Source organism: Triturus cristatus, chromosome 11 (assembly GCF_964204655.1).
Source record: "Triturus cristatus chromosome 11, aTriCri1.1, whole genome shotgun sequence".
NCBI classification, from domain to species: Eukaryota; Metazoa; Chordata; class Amphibia; order Caudata; family Salamandridae; genus Triturus; species Triturus cristatus.
In genome coordinates this window covers 621675733-621694371 of record NC_140594.1, presented here as the reverse complement: position 1 = coordinate 621694371, position 18639 = coordinate 621675733, and the positions used below count along the sequence as shown (strand labels likewise).

At 43.3% G+C, this 18639-nt stretch overlaps 1 protein-coding gene across 3 annotated transcripts in view; it reads right to left on the bottom strand.

Moving 5' to 3' along the window:
- The window catches only part of RHOBTB2 (Rho related BTB domain containing 2), a 216801-nt gene that overhangs the window by 12757 nt on the left and 185405 nt on the right, over positions 1–18639 (bottom strand). For all 3 annotated transcript variants that reach the window (XM_085634015.1, XM_085634016.1, XM_085634017.1), the window contains 3 exons: positions 11891–12009; positions 4826–4976; positions 1220–1308 (listed from right to left, as the gene is read on the bottom strand). In XM_085634015.1, coding sequence (XP_085490141.1) covers positions 1220–1308; positions 4826–4976; positions 11891–12009 — 359 coding nt within the window. The remainder of the gene's footprint in view (positions 1–1219; positions 1309–4825; positions 4977–11890; positions 12010–18639) is intronic.

Here is an 18639-nt window from a genome sequence, read left to right as displayed (position 1 = left end):
ATAGGGGCAAGGCAACTGAATTTAACACAAAAACCATCCAATCTTGAGCAAGGATTGACTCTGTGGAGTATTATATACAATGCTAACTCCTAACTGATAGCTGGGGTGGTTAATAAGGAGACCACAAAACGAACACCCCAATGCGAGGTGGTATGTTACCAACCTAAAAGGTTGTATATGTGACCTTCCTACGGCCAACCTGCAGAGAATTTAAAAGCTGTGAAGTCTATCGAACTCAAAATGAAATCCTGCAAGTGACCAGTCTCATATATGCAGATAGCTTGGTCTCCCTGCAGCACACAGAAATCTGATTGCGGAGGCCCCTGGTAGAATGCAGGAACACACAGAAAAAAAAGTTTAATAAAAGTTTGATGGGAGAAACAGGAGGAAAAAGTGGCAGAGAGTACATGATATATGAGTGGCTAAACAGTATAGATAATTGTTGATGGGACTCTGACTGGGTGCAGTCTTATTCGTTCCATACAAAGTGACAGTCGAGGATGTTTTCATTTCTCCTCGCTCTTTCCTTTTCCCATGTGTGCCGCATTCTGCAGCTCACACAGAAAGAGGAAAACACCTCTCTGGATTGTTTTAGTGAAGGAAGGTGGCCCTTCCTGTGCAAAACAATCCTGCCTTTGTTGGTGCTAGGCAGCAATTTGTGCGCCAACGCAATGGGAAAGGACAGGAATTCACCGTATTTCAAAAATATTTGAGATTTCCATAGGGCAGCGCAGCAAGAAGACTTGCGGCGCTGCCCTACTCCAATTCCTCATAAATGAGGCCCTTTGCTTTTAGCTACACCTTTGACCACACCCCCACGCTCACTGACCTTTGGTTTTCTAAACATTGTTTGATATTATTTACCTAACGTAAAAATGATTTGCTGTGGGAATTGGCGGCGTTATGGTTGTCGATAGCTGTTGATGATGAGGAGTACTAGGTTCTTGAAATGTTTGTCAGGAGAGGGTCCTTGTGCCTAAAAAAGTTTGACACGGGGGTCTCAGCATCAAAAAGTATGAAGACCTCTGCGTTACTGCCTAGTTCAATATGGGGAGGCTGAGGACTCAGCAGAAGTGTCTTGCACAGAGATCTGCTACCATCTTTGAATGATAGGTGGAGCAATAACCACCCAAGCAAGGAAACAGGAAGACTCTCCATAGCTGTCACAAGTGGTGGAATGCATCCTTGAATAACAGACCACATATTATTTCATTCCTACCTGAGCCAGTTCGAGGAAGACCAGCACATCCCCATCTATGTCCACTTGCATCAGGGAGGCCTCCATCAAGCCTGTCACAGTGTACTGCTCTGGAAGACACAGACAGCATGCATGAGATTGTGAAACAGAGGAGGGGCAAACACAAGGCACCACTTGCCTCATTTACTATAAAATGATGCAGCGCGGTGCCGCAAGCCATACTGCTGCGCCGAGCGGTGTCATTTTAAAAGCACATGGATGTGTCGCATTAACAACAAAAACAACACATTACGGTGCTTTCCCCCGCGCTGGCGCTCAATTGGCTGCCAAGCACAAGCACCCTTGCGTCAAGTTGCAACGGTGCCTGTGTTGCAGGGATGATTGTGTTTGTGCAGGAAGGGCTACCTTCCTGCACAAACACAATCATTGATGACCTTTTCCTCTTTCGATGCGAGCTGCAGAAAGCCAAATGCACCATGTGTGAGTTCAACAGACGCAGAAACAATGTGAACGAAGGCAAAAGCAAAGTCAGAAACTTTGCAAGGAAAAGCCAAAAAAGGGGGCAGAAAAAATGCTGCATATCTGAGACAGGACAACTGGGATATAGAGAGAGAGAGATGGGGGCAGATACCGGGTATACGGGACAGTGCACACCGGAGAGGTGGGAGAAGGAGAGCAATTTGATTGTACTGAGTAATTGGAAGACAAAATCAGAAATAGATGCACAAAAAAGAAAAAAGGACAGAGAAACACAGAACAGATACATAGATATGATTAAAAATAGATAAAAGAGACACAGAAGTGGACATAAAAAACTGAAACCAAATTGAATACTGAAATCAGGTAAATAAGCAGATGCGTGAAACAGAAATGGAAACATGAAACAGAAACAGACAAAGAGGAAAATGCAAAAAAAGGAACAGGATAAGAGACCGGAAATTGAGACAGTGAAGCGGGGGGGAGTGGGGGAGGGTTGTTAAATAAACACGTAGAGAGACTAAATTGAGGATAAAGCACGGGCATGAAATGGAGACACAGAAATAGACACATGAACCAGTTGCAGTGGCACTGGTAACAACCAGAGATAAAGAAAGATGCAAAATACCAGCAGTAGCACAGATATGAAACAGACAAAAGCAGAAACATAATACAGGAAATCGGAGATGTGAAATGGAGAAGTCCAGACACAGAGACAAAAGTCATGACACAGACATATGATGTAGAGGTAGATACGATAAACAGAGACAAAAGAAAAGCATGTAACTGACATGTTAGAGAGATTCAGAAGCAAAGATGACATAAGACAGGACTTAAACGTCCAACAAAAACCCCACAAATTTAAAGCAATTAAAGAAACGTAAAATCCACATAAATGTACATGCAAGTGGTAAGTGATGTTTGTACTGCCCTTTCCTCCACTGGTTTGACTGACAGGCAATGTTACCAGAGAGTGTTTAAGTCCAGCATAAAGGAGCTAAAATGTAAAGGTCAGGCCTTAGTACTGTCTTGTCCATTCCAGAGCTCAACCCTCCTCATTTGCATAACCCCCTGAGCCCAACCGAGACATTTCATTTTGTTTCTCTTCCTTGGCTGCTCAGAGCAATTTAGACTTATCTTTGGGGGAAGAAATCATAAGCCTGGAAAACAGCTCAAAACTACAATTCCCATGGTGTCAAGCCTCAGAACCACTCATGGAGATTTCTTGACGTTAGGCCGAAACAACAACTGGAGGCTCTTGATTCTCGTCTTTAGACCCCCGTACCTTCTAGGATCTCGGCGCAGACACTGGAATGTTCAGGCTCCTTGGCCTCCTCAGGTGCAGACCCCGTGTTAGGCTGCATAGATATTCTCCAGCCAATGCTTGTCGCAAGACTGGTCGACCTGGGAAATGCACGGGGGAGGTGGTGGGCTGGAACCCCAAGTAGTAAAAATTAAGAAATTAAGTTTATTGGACTTCCCTAAGAAGAAGGACTGAGGATTGAAGGTGACAATTGTTTGTAGAGTGGTTCTGTGTACAGGTGCCCACACCTCCAATGTTAGCTCTTTTTGATGCTCCACAAGCGTGGTTGAAGGGGTACTGGTGTACCAGTACATACAAATACCAAAGGATAGGGTCGAAATACGAAGACCAAGAAAGACGGGCAAGTACAGCCACAATGAGGGATGGGCACATTTAAACACAGCAATGTAGAGGGACAAGGTAGAGAGACGCAAACCAAAAGAGACGATCAGAACAAATCCTCTACTGAGTTCACCAGAACTTTTTCTGGCCAAGTGTAGGTCAAAAATGTGCAGTGAGCCTTTACAGATGTGGTCTGCGGTGATATGTGCCTTTTTGTATCACCTTTCATGAGTGAAGAGAAGAGGCAGAAATGATAGGTAAATCAGTTGTTAAGTAACACCACCAGTAAGTTTCATTACCATCAGTGGTGGCTGTATATGATTACATTGCGATACTTTTTAGATACTGAATTATTAAAATGGCTCAGGGAGTTGCATCTGTAGTGAAAGCACCACCAAAATAAGTCCAGGCTTGGTAAAGACAAAATTGTCCTGTTGGCCCCTAGCTTGAAGGATAATATGCTTCTAAAAGGGGTTTGAGACAAATGGATCTCCTGACTGTACAGGCAACAAGGGAAGAAAAGCAGTCTGTCTAGACGAGGGCAACACCAATTCCAAAGTAGATTAGGAAGTTTTGTCTCACTTCATGCTAAGCTCTCATGTATTAGAGACACGCTGGTCTGCGAAAAGGTTGTCCATATTAAGCTAAGCTGAGACAATACACCCTTGAAGCAAGAAAAGGCCTTGGCCACCCTCTACCAAACTGGGGGTAACTACATTGGGCAGAGTCACGGAGTGTGTCTTCCGTTTTCTCAATCTAACCGAACACCCCAAGATCAGCATATCTTTATGAGGACTTCGAAATCTGTAAACAGAGAATGTAGACTGAGCTGACCGGCCGCTTACGTCTACCTAGTAATCCACTTGATCAGCCTGTGCTCAACACTTTGTCTCCTAAACTGACTTAGAAAATCTCAAAAATCTTTGGACCTCACAAAACATTACTCTATTGCTTGACGCGACAGGATCCCTGCATTCTAACTGGCTGAGAAATATGCCTGCATCCCAAAAAGGAGGGATTTGTGTATTGTATTCAAACACTTTTGAATCCCTACTACGTAAATGGTTATGGTTATAACTACCCAGCTTGGAAGCAGCCCTTTCGCTCTTTTGTTGTGTTGTAGTCGATCTTTTTGTTTGGAATAAAGAATAGATTTTACGAAATACACGCAGGGTGGATATTTAATTTTGCTTGAAGCTGTACTGCACTGTGCCACAATGTAGCTCAACGAAGGAGTGTGAGCTTCTGGAGAGCATCAGCCTTCAGTTTGACAACATGTAGCTCTTCCCTATAAAGTTAGCTTGTTCAACTCCAGGTACTGGCACTTAAAGAGAGCATGTCAGCTACATGTACATCAAGAATGCGGGGAAATACAATCAACAGAGAGGGCAGAAACAAGCACACACTAAGATACAGACACACCAAGACTGCACGCTCTGTGCATACATACACAAACAAAAGAATGACATGCATTACACGCACGTGTCAATGACACTGCTGGCTACCTGTGAGGGCCACTAGGTGTGGAAGGCACAGGCGGTTAGCAAGGATAATGAGCTCAATGGCATCCAGATCTGGGCATGCGCTGAACTGCCCAGTGTAGAGGTACTCGAGCACCGCCCGCATGCAGCTCCTGGTAGTGTACGGGATCAGCACCTGAGGAGAGAGGAGAACAAAGCTGGGTCACTAAGGCACCACTAGAATCTGCATGGCAACCTCTTATGCCCCACACCGCTTAGCTTTGGGTCACCGGGTGGAATGCATGGTTCTACCAGGAACAGCCATAAAATCAGTACGTGGATATCAGGGATGAAGAGACCCTGTGACATCAATAAAGCCCAATCACACTTGGCAACAGCATAGACATCTTTGAAATCAACGCCGCCCCCACAAACTGAGAATCAACAAAAGAACCCCGACAGAGCAACTAAAATCCTACAGCATGGAGGTTCAGCAAGGAACTCTGAAATCAGCACAGCCTACTAACCTCCTTGGGGATCAGAAAAGGGAACATTTGAGATCAAGAAGGCCCCTACCCCACTGGAATCAGCTCAAGTTCAAGTGAAATGATCACAGCTCCAATATCCCTGGAATCAGCAAAGCAGGGTTCAGCAGAGGGACTCCCAGTGAATGATGGAAATCAGCAAATGATTAGCGGTATTGGCACGAGGGCCCTCAACCCCAAAGAATCTGCACAAGGACTTCAGGATCACCGCCGTTCACTGTCAATATGCTGAAATGTATTTGGCAAAACCATTTCAGTTAATACTTTTGGTTTTGCAATTCACAAATAATTTTATGAGTAGTATCTTTACGACTGCCTACCTTTTTATGTACAGAGACTCCACCACGAGTGCAGAGACTTCGCAGCCGTAGAGATGCAACTCGTAAAAGTTAAGTGAATTGGAACAAAAATAAACTTAAACGAAAGAGGCCTACTGGTTGTATAATTCTTATCAGACTTTGTCGGCAGAGTGGTATGATAACAGTTAGGTTCTGATGAAGGCCATGCACCTATAAGTAGGATATAAGTTTGGCAGAGACATGTTGACCTGAGTAGGACAGTTGCGTAGACGTCATATCACCCTTGGTTTTTAATGTACTCATTGGGGAGAATTATTAAAGAAGCATTTTTACTTCACCAAGAGGTATTTTTAATTTGCACATTTGATCACATTACACTCTGCTGTCCTCACCCACACTTAATAGTTCACATAGGGTGAAACCTTGAAGAGATCCACTTCGAGTGGGAGTTGTAGCCCACACCCGAACTGTTTGGCAAGCGGTGTGAGGAGGGGCCATATGATGAAGCATTCCACCATATGGTGGGTAGCGGTTCTCATCCTTAATTTGTTTGTTTTTCAGGATTAGGAGATTTTTGTTCGGTGAATGTACCGTGGGACCAATTGAATTAGCCCCAGACTGGAGCAATGCTTGAAACACTCCGCAAGACCCTTTATTGTGTGTGGGATATTTTTTTCTTAAACGTTTAAAATTGCATATCTCTGTTTCTACTGATTGCATTTAATTTGTTTTAGTGTCATCTTATTTATTACATTTAACTATATTTTTCTAAATTGGTGTGGGATGTCTCTAGTGTTGAGTTTTCATGTTACTACTGTTTCTGTGCTGCATAAATACTGGATACATTGCCTCTAAGTTGAGCCTGACTGCATATGACCCAAACTGCCATAGGGTTAAGCACAGGTTAATTTAGTGACTCTTGTGGTTCACTCTGATAAGAATTGTGGTTGTTGCCTGAATGGGGTTTCCACCCCTTCAACTAATAACCCAATTTCTTACAGTAAGTATTTAAATGTACCTAGTGTGACCTCCGGATCATTTTCGTATTGGTTGCTTTCATTTTATTATTGGGATCTGGACAAACTAGGGCACTCCCACTGGTCTTTTCGCTGAATTTGAGATTCACCTTTCTTACTGGGCACATTACCAGAAATGCATGCATGTTTCATTTGTGTTGTGCCCTTGTTTTACCTTAAACAAATGTCTTGTCCACAATCACATCTATTCTTTCTACCCCCTACTGTCTTGTGTGCATTTATTTGAATAATTCATGCACTGAGATGATGTTATCCTCGTAACCCTCATCTGAGTTTAAGTGCCAGATAGCAGCATCTTCACCGAGCAGAAGCAGTGTATCAAGCTTGCTCTTTGTGCACGCTAAACACGGTTGTGCCATCCATTATGTGTGGTACATCATAGAGGTTGAGGAGACCAAAGTGCTTTTCTAAATGTTCCTTGTTGAGGTTTATTTATTCAATGCATTACTGAATCAGCTGTTTGATTCCTTGATCTTTTTTTATAGGGCACTTGTTTTCACTTACATCCCATCAGTCGCGGTATGTTGGCAGTCTTAAATCCACATTGTCCTCCAGCTTTTCCTAGTTAGTGTGGATTGGTCTGCAATTTGCTTATGTGAAAGTGGTTGTGGCATTGCTTTTCCCTGCCTTCAGTTCTTAAGTAGGTATGTGTTCATACTACTACTCACCGTTTTTTTGCATCAAGGAAGAGGTATGTGCGGTCTTCCACTAATCTCTCATTATAGTCCAACGCCTCAGTGAAGAGTTGTACCATGGCATATGTTACTTCTACATGTACGTTTGTGTCCTGTATGTCATACTCCGGCAAAATATCAAATGTACCTGCGTGAGTAACAATCTTCAGCGGAAGCAGCACACAACCGCTGTTCATGTTGCCACCTCCATTTGCCATGGCAACATGTACTTGCTGGTTTATGCTCTCCATATCCTTTTGATGGAGTCTATCTTCTGTCCTTTATTTCCTGTAGATGCAATAACTGCTGCGGTGCGGTTGCTCAACCTTTACATCCTGTACTTCTGCTTCATGGGCATGGGCAACTTTCAGTGTCTTTTGAGGCTTGAAGACACCCTGTTTCACCAACTTCCTTGGATTTCTCTTGACTTTGTACATTTTCTATTTTGGGTCCTTCGTCAGGAAATGAACGCCTTCCCACCACATGTCTAAGCGGGTTGAGCCAAACGTCTATGGATTATTACAGTTATAGGTTCCCTTTGTAAAGCACTGGACCATTAAAAAGTCAACATTTTGTGGGATTTTAACACCAGATTTGAGGATATCTGTCCCCGCTGTAGTTCTTCTGCAAGCTCTCGCTTTCTGTGTGCTGTTGATGCTCATCCTGTGTTACTGACATTCTGGATATGATCTTGAACTTTTTTGATTCTACCTAAAGCTTCTAGTTTAACATCTTCAAATAAGGAGTTAATCTCCGCTATTTGCTTACACCTATCAAAGCTCATTATTGAAGGAAATAAACCAGCCTGATGAAACTTTGTAGCACTTTTAAGGTGCTTAAGACTGATAGATTCCTACTAGGCCGTCTTCTGTAACACCTGACACCGGATAGTCTTCAGCTGAAATAATAAACCAGTTTAAATATGAATGTTCATGATGTATTTATCAGACACTTGCCGACACAGGCTTTCACCTTCTCACTACCATGACAACATTGCTTACTGAATGACACTCATTTAATGCAACTCAGAAGGATTACTCGACTATTTTATGAGAGAAAAAGGACAAATATACAAGCAAGCACTTTATGCAACAAATGTTCTTACTCTGTTGATGATTTAAGTAGAGTCTTACACAGAGAATGGGGCAGTCAAGCCAGTGGCTCCCAGGGGGAGGGCGTTTCAGGAGACTCGGCAGACAGTAGCAAGTTCCCTTCAAGGTGGAAGGATGCTTGTCTAGCAAGGAGTTGGACCAGGGAGAAACTTCTTATTGAGTAGGGATCTCACAGACAGGCCCAGGCTGAGACATAGCAGCACACGACAGGTGCAAGGCAGCTCCTATGGAGGTCAGGTGGTAAACAGATTCTCTTCTGTGAAGAAGCTGCCTTTTACCTGTACATATGACCACAAAAATGTCAGTTCACCTGCTAAGTGCATACACGTAATAATTGTGATTTATGCATTTATTGTTTAATAACAAGGTCATATGACCAATGTATGCTACAGATTACTGGTTATCCATAAGGGAAGGGTGAAAAGGCACTTGAGACCAGAAGCTTGGCAGAAGACATGAGTCTTTAATTATTTGTGAAGTCATATGATGTTAGTTTTTTGAGACGCTAGCTCATCCTTCGCACTCGAACTACGATTATACAGCAGAGATCCCACTAGAGATAGATCGTAGGTATCATAGTATAGATAGAATGCCAAAATGCTAATTCAGATTTAGTTAATGTTGAGTTTCGCCGCAAAAGGGAGGATCTTTTATAGTAGGATTTCTTGGCTAAGGTCCCAGATGTCTCCTCCCTTCAAAGTAATTGCCTTGCCAGAGAGCAGTAATTGTGTTGTTCACGCCTCACTAACAAACTTGCCAATAACAAGTCCCCAACCACCTGAAAGATGCTACAAATAGTACAAGGGCAGTTGATAGTAAAACATTGATCATAAAGGAATGGTTGCCCAAAGCTTTAGATAATCTGCTCAGTACACATGTGTGAGGTCTCAGTGTTGCAGCTTGTGAGTAAAGGTAGGAAAGGCATGTGAACCAAACTAGGGGCGTTCTCCCCACAACCCTGGAACCCCCATCATGTCCTGTGCACACTTCTCTTGAGGAACAGTTAACCCACATGTTCCCTCTCACATAGCCTTCACACAAGGTAGGTTCTTGAGCTGTTGTGTTGCTCATTACTAAGTTCACAAGCATTCCAACTCTCTGACTTCCTGAGGTTCATGGGGCGTTGAACTGTAGTTCTGTTCTAAGCACGCAGAGAATACTTTCTGTCCCCCCTAAGCCTAGTTTTGGGGTGGCTATGAGATTTAGTACGTCTCTCGCTTAGCCTTAACACAAGTTGTGTTCTTGGGCTGTTTCAAGCAGGCGTGGCTCCTCCTTAATGGCAGAGGAGAGTCGCCCCACAGCCCGCACCAGAAGAAAGTAAAACAAAATGACAATAACACAGTTATTGTCATTTTATTTATACTGTCAGTCCAAACCGCGCAATGACTATAGGGCGATGTCGGGCCTAGCAAGTCGGGGAGGAGTAGAGTGCTGTATGTATGTGTGCTTGGCTGGCCGTCCTAGGCCGGCCAACACACATGCTCACTTATGTTTCTCCAACCCGGCCGTGTTACACAGCAGGGTTGGAGAAAAGGCACAGGCTCCAATGAACTGTCTGAGCAGCAAACAAGGCTGCTCAGACCAATCCTGGCGCTGCTCTCATGTGAGAGCAGCATCTGGATTGGGTGTGGAGCCTGTGCCCAGAGGGCTCATCCCTTTCTGGCCCGACGGTGACGAGAGGAGCAAAGAGGCGGCCGTCAGCGGAGCGGCAAGTACGTGTATTTTATTTTTTCATTATTATTTTAAACGTCCCCCAACCCCTGACTTCCTCCCATGGCCGCCCTACCACTTAAGATAGGCAGCAGCTGCCACTGGTTGCGAGGCTTTCTACCTCTCTGGCCCCCTGAGGTTCATGAGGCAGTGTACTCCACCTCTGCACTTAGTCTGTGCCTGCAGGTAACAGACTGTGGATGGAGAAAATGTTCTATCCCACCTAAACCCAGCTTTGGGGTGGTTAGGGAATTTAGTGCGTCTCAGGCGCCTGAGCTTAACACGGATTAATGGCATCAGCTCTGGCTCAATTCTGCTGATACCCTCCAGGGCATGCCCCTCTCTATCTTGCTCACATTTACACAGTTGCTCCCACTGTTATACACTCTCTTTATCTTCTTTTCCCATACTCATTCTCCCTCCCTACCCATTTCGCTCATGCCACAACCTTCTTTGTTTCCCTCCTACCTTTCTTCTTTCAGCCCCTTACTCGCATTTTTCTCAACCCCCGTCACCCTCCTCCCTTTCTCTTGCGATCTCTAACTCCCTCAGTTCAACTTTTGTTCTCTTATCTCTCTCGCTTTCTCCCATTTTCTCTCCTCCAACCACTCCTACAACTACACACTTAGAACTGATGGCACACTTCACAGCCTCATTCCTCCAAGCTTGTCGAGATGCATGATGCTGCTGAGTAAAACGACTCCTCATCAGTCCTACTTTCTAGCTGCTATTTCAAATATACTTTTCAAATATCGCCAATTGTATTGCTCATCTGGTTTGATTTCAATTTTTGGGGAATAATAGAAGAAATATATATGGTAATAATAGCACACTTTTGACCCTTGGTATTCAGGGAATTTATGAAGAATATGTTACTAAAAACGACATCACATTAACATTGTGTTAAGTCGTCCTTATTGGCGTTTCTACATACAATATCATACTTATTTAGCCCTGAAGAAGCAACTTGTTGTCGTGAAAAAGGTGTTGGTGCTAATACATAATACCTTGAAACTTAAGAATAAATCTAAATTGAATAAATTCTCATTTACTGAGTTTGCATTTATTACATTTTAAAGACCTCAAAAACAGTCAGTGTTTTTTGTATTGGATACTGGACGGGAGGGTTTAGTCCTGTAAATTCTTTGGGGGTCGAGTGTCAAACCCTTATAGAAAGCCTCTGCTGCCCTCCCCTCTCTCTTGGTGAGGTGCATGATGCTGCTGAGTAAAATGCCTCCTCATCAGTCCTACTTTCCAGCTGCTATTTATAGAAGGAGCCAGACCTGCAGCTAAGGGAGGGGGGAGGCTGCTAGCTGACTACTGCCCTGGCCGAGAAAACAGTTCATAGATATACCCTTCCCCACCTGCGACAGCAGGGTACATTAATCAAAGAAGGAAACTCGCACATCAACAAAAGAAGGGCTCATTTGTTACTTCGAGCAGGATACCCCACTACCAGTATACCTCATGAGCCAGACACCTCACCTCCTCCTTTCTCCCAGCAACAAAAATCACCACAAGTAGGACACCTCACCCACAGCAGGACATATCACCTCACCCAGTTCCCCCTCAGCCTCCCAGCAGAACACACATGCACTAACAGGACACATCTTTGCCATCTGGACATTTCTCTGACCAAAGCCCAACTCTTGAGGAAAGCACACTGAGCCCTAAATCTGCAAAACCAGATATTGAACCCTCATCCCCCTTCTTCCACATAACCAGGTACTTACCTCTCGCGTGCAGCTTTCCACAAAGGGCCCACCAAACATGGCAGCCATCCAGTCACAGCTAGAGATGAGCAACGGCTTGTGAGCGCTGATGGTCCCATCGTCCAGTACAAAGGTCACATCTGTAAACGATCAGAGGTATACTAATTATAATGACTTGGTGTTGCAAAGTCATCCTGTGCTCTGAGCACGCCCCAACTTTTTGCTGACTGGTACTGGTGGTAACTGACTGACTGACCCTGGGCTCTGCCTAACCAGGCACAGGGCCAGTGCTATGCTGAAAACACTTAAAATACAGTGAAACACCTACATACACTAGGGTACACTAAGGGCTGGGGTACCCCTATTATTGGCATGACCTACCCCATAGGGCCCTAGTACATATTAGGGCAGGGGGATGGAAACTACCTATCAGTCCCTAGTATGAATAGGGCATAGCAATTTAGAGGCCAGCAGACCTTTCTGCACTTGCATGTATGCACTGCTGAAGCCTGAGGTATTTTTTTTAAGTGGCTCTGTGTGGCGGGACTGCTTTTAAAAACTAAATTGTGCCCAAACTCGACTTTTGTGTTTGGGGCACTTACAAATGGATAACCTACAATGTTTTGGCATATTCAGAACCCCCAGGGTCTCCCCTAGGTGTCCCATGGGTGGGGGGTCAGGTATTTATAAGGTGGACCCTTATAAAATGAGTTTTATATGCCCTGGGATAAGTGAAATTTCACATTTCACTCCCCATATTATGATAAAGTGCTGCCCAAATTCGACGTTGATGCTAGGAGCACTGTGGAGGGAGGATCTGCAATATTTTACATATTCAGAACCCCTTAAGTCTCACCTAGGTGTTCCTGGGGTGGGGGCCCTGTAGATATAAGTAGCATACTTATAAAATATGTTTTTATAAGCCCTGGTGCTGGAAAAATAGCCCAAGTCAGTTTTCCCATTGCAAATCCCATGCAATAGGTTAACATTGGAAAAGGCTATTAGTTAATAACTGGAGAAAGAAATGCCATGAAACAAGGATTAAAGCACTCGGTAAAATGGTAATGATAAATCCAAGAATATGGTATTGTTTAATTTATTGTAAAATTTACAGACAAGAAGTTATAAGACATTTTTTGTCTGTAAGCCAAAATTCAACCCTGTACTGCTCTGCCCTGATTGGTCAGAGATAAGTGGGTGAGCCTGGCTGCTTTGAAGAGGTGATAAATGACCCCTGGTGTTAGGAAGCCTCTCGGGAGGAGAGGTTGCTGGGCATAGGAATGCCAGAGCAGGGGGAGGAGTCGTAAACCATGTTCTCCGAAGGCAAGAGAAGGCCTAAGTGTCATTTACATCTTTACACTGTTGACCTACAGCCAAATGCTAGGATTAAGGGAGGTTTGAGCAGATGCAAGGGGGAGAGGCTATGGAGAATAGCCATCTAGGGGTGTGTCTAGCCAGGTCTTCTCCGCCTGCTGAAAATTCTGACATATTGAATTTTGGAAGAATAGTGGTTTTTGGGTTGGCATTTTGCCACACTTTGCAGGAAGTAGTCAGAACTTTGGGTGGAACCCTGCACCCCATTGGTTAGGAGTGACCTCCTGCTTGACCCAGAGAACTTGGAATAAGTATCTGAGAGGGGCAGAGCCCTGGAGATCTGCTGCTTAAAACTTAAGAGAATCAGCAGGGTCTGTGCTGAAGATTTGATGTGACTTCCAAAGGCCAGGAGTCTGAGATTACGCCTTCTGTTTTTTTGCACCATTTGAAATTACAGCCCTGTGGATCAAACCTGCTTCAAAAGGACTAAAGAGTGGACTCTCTGCAAGCTACAGGTTAACAGAGCTCACTTGGACATCACCACAAAGAATTCCCAGCCTAGAGTACTACCAGTGGATTTGTAAGGGTTTTGTTCAAGTGGATTGCAGAATTGAAGTCTCACATTTTTAAGGACCCTCTTGGAGATTCCAGAACCTTGGATTGTGAGTTGGATACTTTGGGACCCGCAAGAAGAACTTCAGGAAGGAGTCCTAACTGGACCCAGCCTGCTGGAGAAGGCTGCACCGAGTGGTGAAAAATCCTCAAGAACAATTGGCAAATGTGAATGTGTTCCTGTCAGAGCAAACAAAATGACTAAAAGGGACAGTGCTGGTTTCTAAGCACTAGAAAGTGACTAATCTGTAAAAATTCATATCTTTGGTTCCCTACAGTGTTTTTTTCCGTTTTGGTGTCATTTAAAATATTAAAATATTTCCTATTTTTATAAAGTGGTGTTGGTTTTTTATTTTGTGTTGTGTCCTAAATATTTACTGAATTGGTGTTTTTTTTAAATGTTTTACATATCTGTCTTTGAAGTTAAGCTTGCCTGCTCGCAGCCCCTTTACCAAGGGTTGAACATTGGAATAATTCTGAGCCCGATACTGTGTTAGTGGCCTTATAACCAGTGGCAGACCTACATTTGCCTCTACCAATAATCCACTTTCCAACACTTGGCCTTGCACCAAATGCTATTAAGACAAAGACCTCCCCCTGTCAAACATACCCCCCCAAAAAACCTGCCTGTGATTGGTTACGAAACAAACACAAATTGGCCACTGCAAACTTGTATGAAAGCTGATAAAGAAATAGGCTCTGCTTAGAGAACCATGTGATTACAAGCTATCCCAGAGAAATGTAGTGCATGGGATTAGGGTATCCTGGAGCCCTCAAAGTTCCACCCCACAGAATAATCAATCCAACTAGGTTAATCTCATGTAAAATCCCCTTTCCCAAAAGTTTGGAATTAAACAGATTTTTTTCAGCTCCAACCCAATTTGGTTGGTAGCCAGTGTAATGAACGCACGAGTTTTCAACTATTAAGCCAACATTTTTAAATTGATAGCTAAACTGAAATTTAAAGCAGTAAGCTAAGGAGTTAGTGAAAAAGAAAACTGTTACTCTTACATTTTCTAACCTGTATCTTGGCCCTGAAGAAACCCTCATCTGGAGGGCCAAATTCTTATTGTACATTCATTTTGGTAAAGTGACAGGTTTTCTGGTGTCATCGTGCACACTATTCATACAGTCCTTTATATTTGATAGTAAGGACACGCTGGGCCAGTATTTTCACTACGGAGCACCCAGATTACCCAGATTAGAAGTCAAACACACAGACCTGGCTGTCCTGTACACAAATATTTTATTTCCGTCTCCAGAGTTTAAAATCTTCACTGACCCTTCAGTTGTCTCTTTGCTCTATTTCCAACATTTTTCTGGCAGATACAAATTTTAGTAAATTACTTTCTGTGCCACTTGTGAAAAGGGCACTGCATGTTAGCCACAATCATGATACCTAGCCTCAAGAATAAGCATATCTAAATCTAAAACTAAATCTTGTGAGGGGATGCGCTTCAGTCCTGAGACGTGTGTGTGTGAGAGGGTTCCAGGAGACTGAGGGCACAATGTAGACCTGGGTGGTGAAATGGAATCTGACCACCAACTTGTCTCACTCTCTCTGCCTCAGGTAAAGGTGGCAAACCTAATTTGCTTACGAAGACTGGCCTGGCTCTGCTACTGGAAACATCTTGCCAGTGGACCAGTCCCCACAATACCACCCGCTTGATGGGCATCAGAAGGCCACCTTAGCTTTTTTCCATCTATATCCACAGTCCTAGAAAGGTAAAAAAAAAGATGTCCCCCAAGCTGTGATGAGAAATCTCATTATGCGTCAAGGGAATTGATTGTTTTGCTTTTCAGAAATAAATCCTCAGTGTTTTGGCTTTGTTCCGGAAAGAAACAAATGAAAATGCTGACAAGGCACACCACACCATGCTCCCACATAGTTCATAATTCTAAGCATCAATCAAATAACTTCAGTAGCACTCCAAAATACACTAGCCAAATGTAAGAAGCGTTCCCTCCCAACTCACTTATTGGCCACGTGCCAAAAAAGCTGGCCAAACACAATAAAAGTCTGCTTCTTCCCACATAAAAGCATGTTCCCATGGACTGGGCAGAATACAGTTTGTCCAACCATTGAAGGTTTGTCCATCAGCTAAAAAGCAGTAAGTCTTAACAATGTAAGTCTGTGTATTTTCTGTTTCTTTATCTCAGAGATTAACAAAGACTACCTAGCCCTGTCCTTTTTACCTCAGAACCAGAGCCATGTCAGCGCCACTTGTAGTGCTAGAACAGCACAAAATCCAGAAATCCCAGCAATGTATAAAAACTTGAAAGACTATAAGTTTGCATTTGTCAAAAATGGTTCCCCACAATGTCTAAAAAGCACATGTGTCCCGTGATTCCAAAAAGCCTGGGCTACTGGACTCTACAAGCACACTTAGAAGTAATTCTTTGCCAGGAGTCAGTCATGATTTCTCCAAGTTTAGAGAGAAGCAGTGACTGTTAAGGAGGTTATTATACCTGGATAGTAAGTGAATAGAAGTGGACAGTGGCAAGGTGATCTTGATCAGTTAATCTACTAAGTAAGGAAGTACTGGGGTCCCTTGCCTTTTGAGGTGCGCTGCAACCAGTGACACGCCTTCAGTGAATACCCTGAGAGCCGAGGCTAAGCCAAATAGTAGGGCTGCATATTAATAATGTTGCCCTTTTACCACAAACATCAAACCGATAGTTTTTATTGGAGCGTGTTAACTGATGCATCACGAAGGAATGAACGAATCCTGATTATAATATTAAGGGACTGAAAGATGTGTGCAAGCATCTACATCTTAAATTTCTGCTTCCCCAAACATGTCCTTCGAAAAGGCTGATCCAAAATCCACTCTTTCTCAGGACTAAGAAGTATCTCAAATAACAGCCTTTGTCTTCCAGGCCATTCTATCTATTTCTCTATTTTCTAAATATCCAACACCCTTCTTTTTTTAAGATGTTTGCATTTGATGGTAGGGTAGAAAGTGTTGTGGTAGGGACCTTTGTCTTAGAAAAGGCTAGCCAACTGTATCTCCAGACTATTTCTTACTGCAGATGGAAAAGTCTCACTATTAAAATCAATCCCAAAGAATGAACAGGGTCTTCACTTTGCTTACATTTTCCACAGGAATAGTTTCACTTCATGCATAACAATCTCCACCCATTACACGCCATGTTCATGAGGCATTCTTGCACACTGCCAATGAAACCACAGAATGCATTCATGAATGGTATGCTATAACAGTTTTGGTGCTCTTGGAGCAGGCCGCAGTCCTAAACAGATGTTAGTTTGATAACAGGATTTGTTTAGTATCATTCAAGTAATTTTTGATTAGCTTAGCAGGAGGTCCTCGAGGAGAAATGGAAGTTGGTCAGTGACCAGGCTGGTCATTCTCCATGAGGCATGTATATATCTGGACAGCGTGCTGAAGCTTTCCTTTGTCTGAAGTAGATTACTTCTTACACAGATTGTTGAACTTCTTGAATTCCCTATCAACAGGGTAAAGGAAGGCCTTCAGTTTTATTTTGTACAAAGAAGCTTGTACTACTAGGCATTCTAGGATGAAGTGGCACTCAAAAACCAAGGGGTCGGGAGGTGTACAATAATACTTCCATATAGTTTGCCTCCAGACCACTGGGACCAAGTGGTGTTTCTGCCATGTAGCCATATCAAAATTCAGGAGCACCTCATTAAGGGACAACAAGGGCTTACTTGACTCCGTAGAAGAAGCCCGTATTTTTGATGAACAAAAAGGACTTATCATGCAAGATTATAAGAAACTTATTTGTGTAGTTCTACCCAGCCGGGTGTCCTAGTAATAACCAGCAAAGGACTGTAAACTGGGACTCAGACAGGCAAAAGGATAAATGTTTTGAGGATCTCTCGAACTTTCATGCAGTCCGGAGTATGTCAAAGAGGTTGTCGCTGAGTTCCAAAGTTAGGGTATTAAATAGGATAATAAATGCCCACCTGAGTGCACTGGATTCTAGGAATATAAAGGGAGAGCTCAAATAATGTTCCTAAACCAACAGTCAAGCTAATAGGCTATCAAAGTATCCTGGATGAAGATGATGGAATCCCTCCACAGGCCTAATGAAGAATTCAAACATCTTTAATATTACTCTTTTCAATTTAAGGTGACGTGAAGTAGCGTCTCAATGTTGGACACCATGAAGATACTTGGCAGAAGCATTCTGCACTAGCTGCAAATGCAGGCAAAAAATGGGACGCAAACCATAGTCAACTGTTTTTTCCTTACTAAGTATGGAGAAGGAAGCCGGTCCAGGATGCTTACAAGACATGCCACTCATCCAGTACACATTGGCCAACAAAGCTGAAAGCGATTAGCAGTATTATTAATGGAGGTCAAAGGGAGGGCGGAGGGGGAGTATGAAAGGTGGACGATCCACGTCAGATCAGTATCCCATATGTTGTGTCGTTTTGAGATCAGAAACACATGATCAATAGAGTTGAAGGCCAAAGAGAGTTGAGCAACATTAAACAGTGAAATTGCCAATATCCTTTGGTTGTCTAATAGCATGGACAGTCTTCCTCTTCCAGCCAGGTGAAAGCCTGCTTATTCGGAATCCAGTGCATTCAAGTTCTCCAAAACGCAGAGGAATGAACAGTGACTGCTCCTCAAGTACGACTGAGGGACCTTCAGCTTTATTTAAAAGAGGCGCACCCATTGCACAATTAAAGTTGGCCCTCACATGGCCAGAGGCAAAAGATATGTTGAAAAGAAAACAGAGACGTGAGCAGAAGAGGTCATCCCCTGTTTTAACTGTTTTATTATTGCACAGAAGTGGCCAGATTTTTAGCTAGCTAGCAGATCAGATTTAGGAATAGATGCGAAATTTCAAAA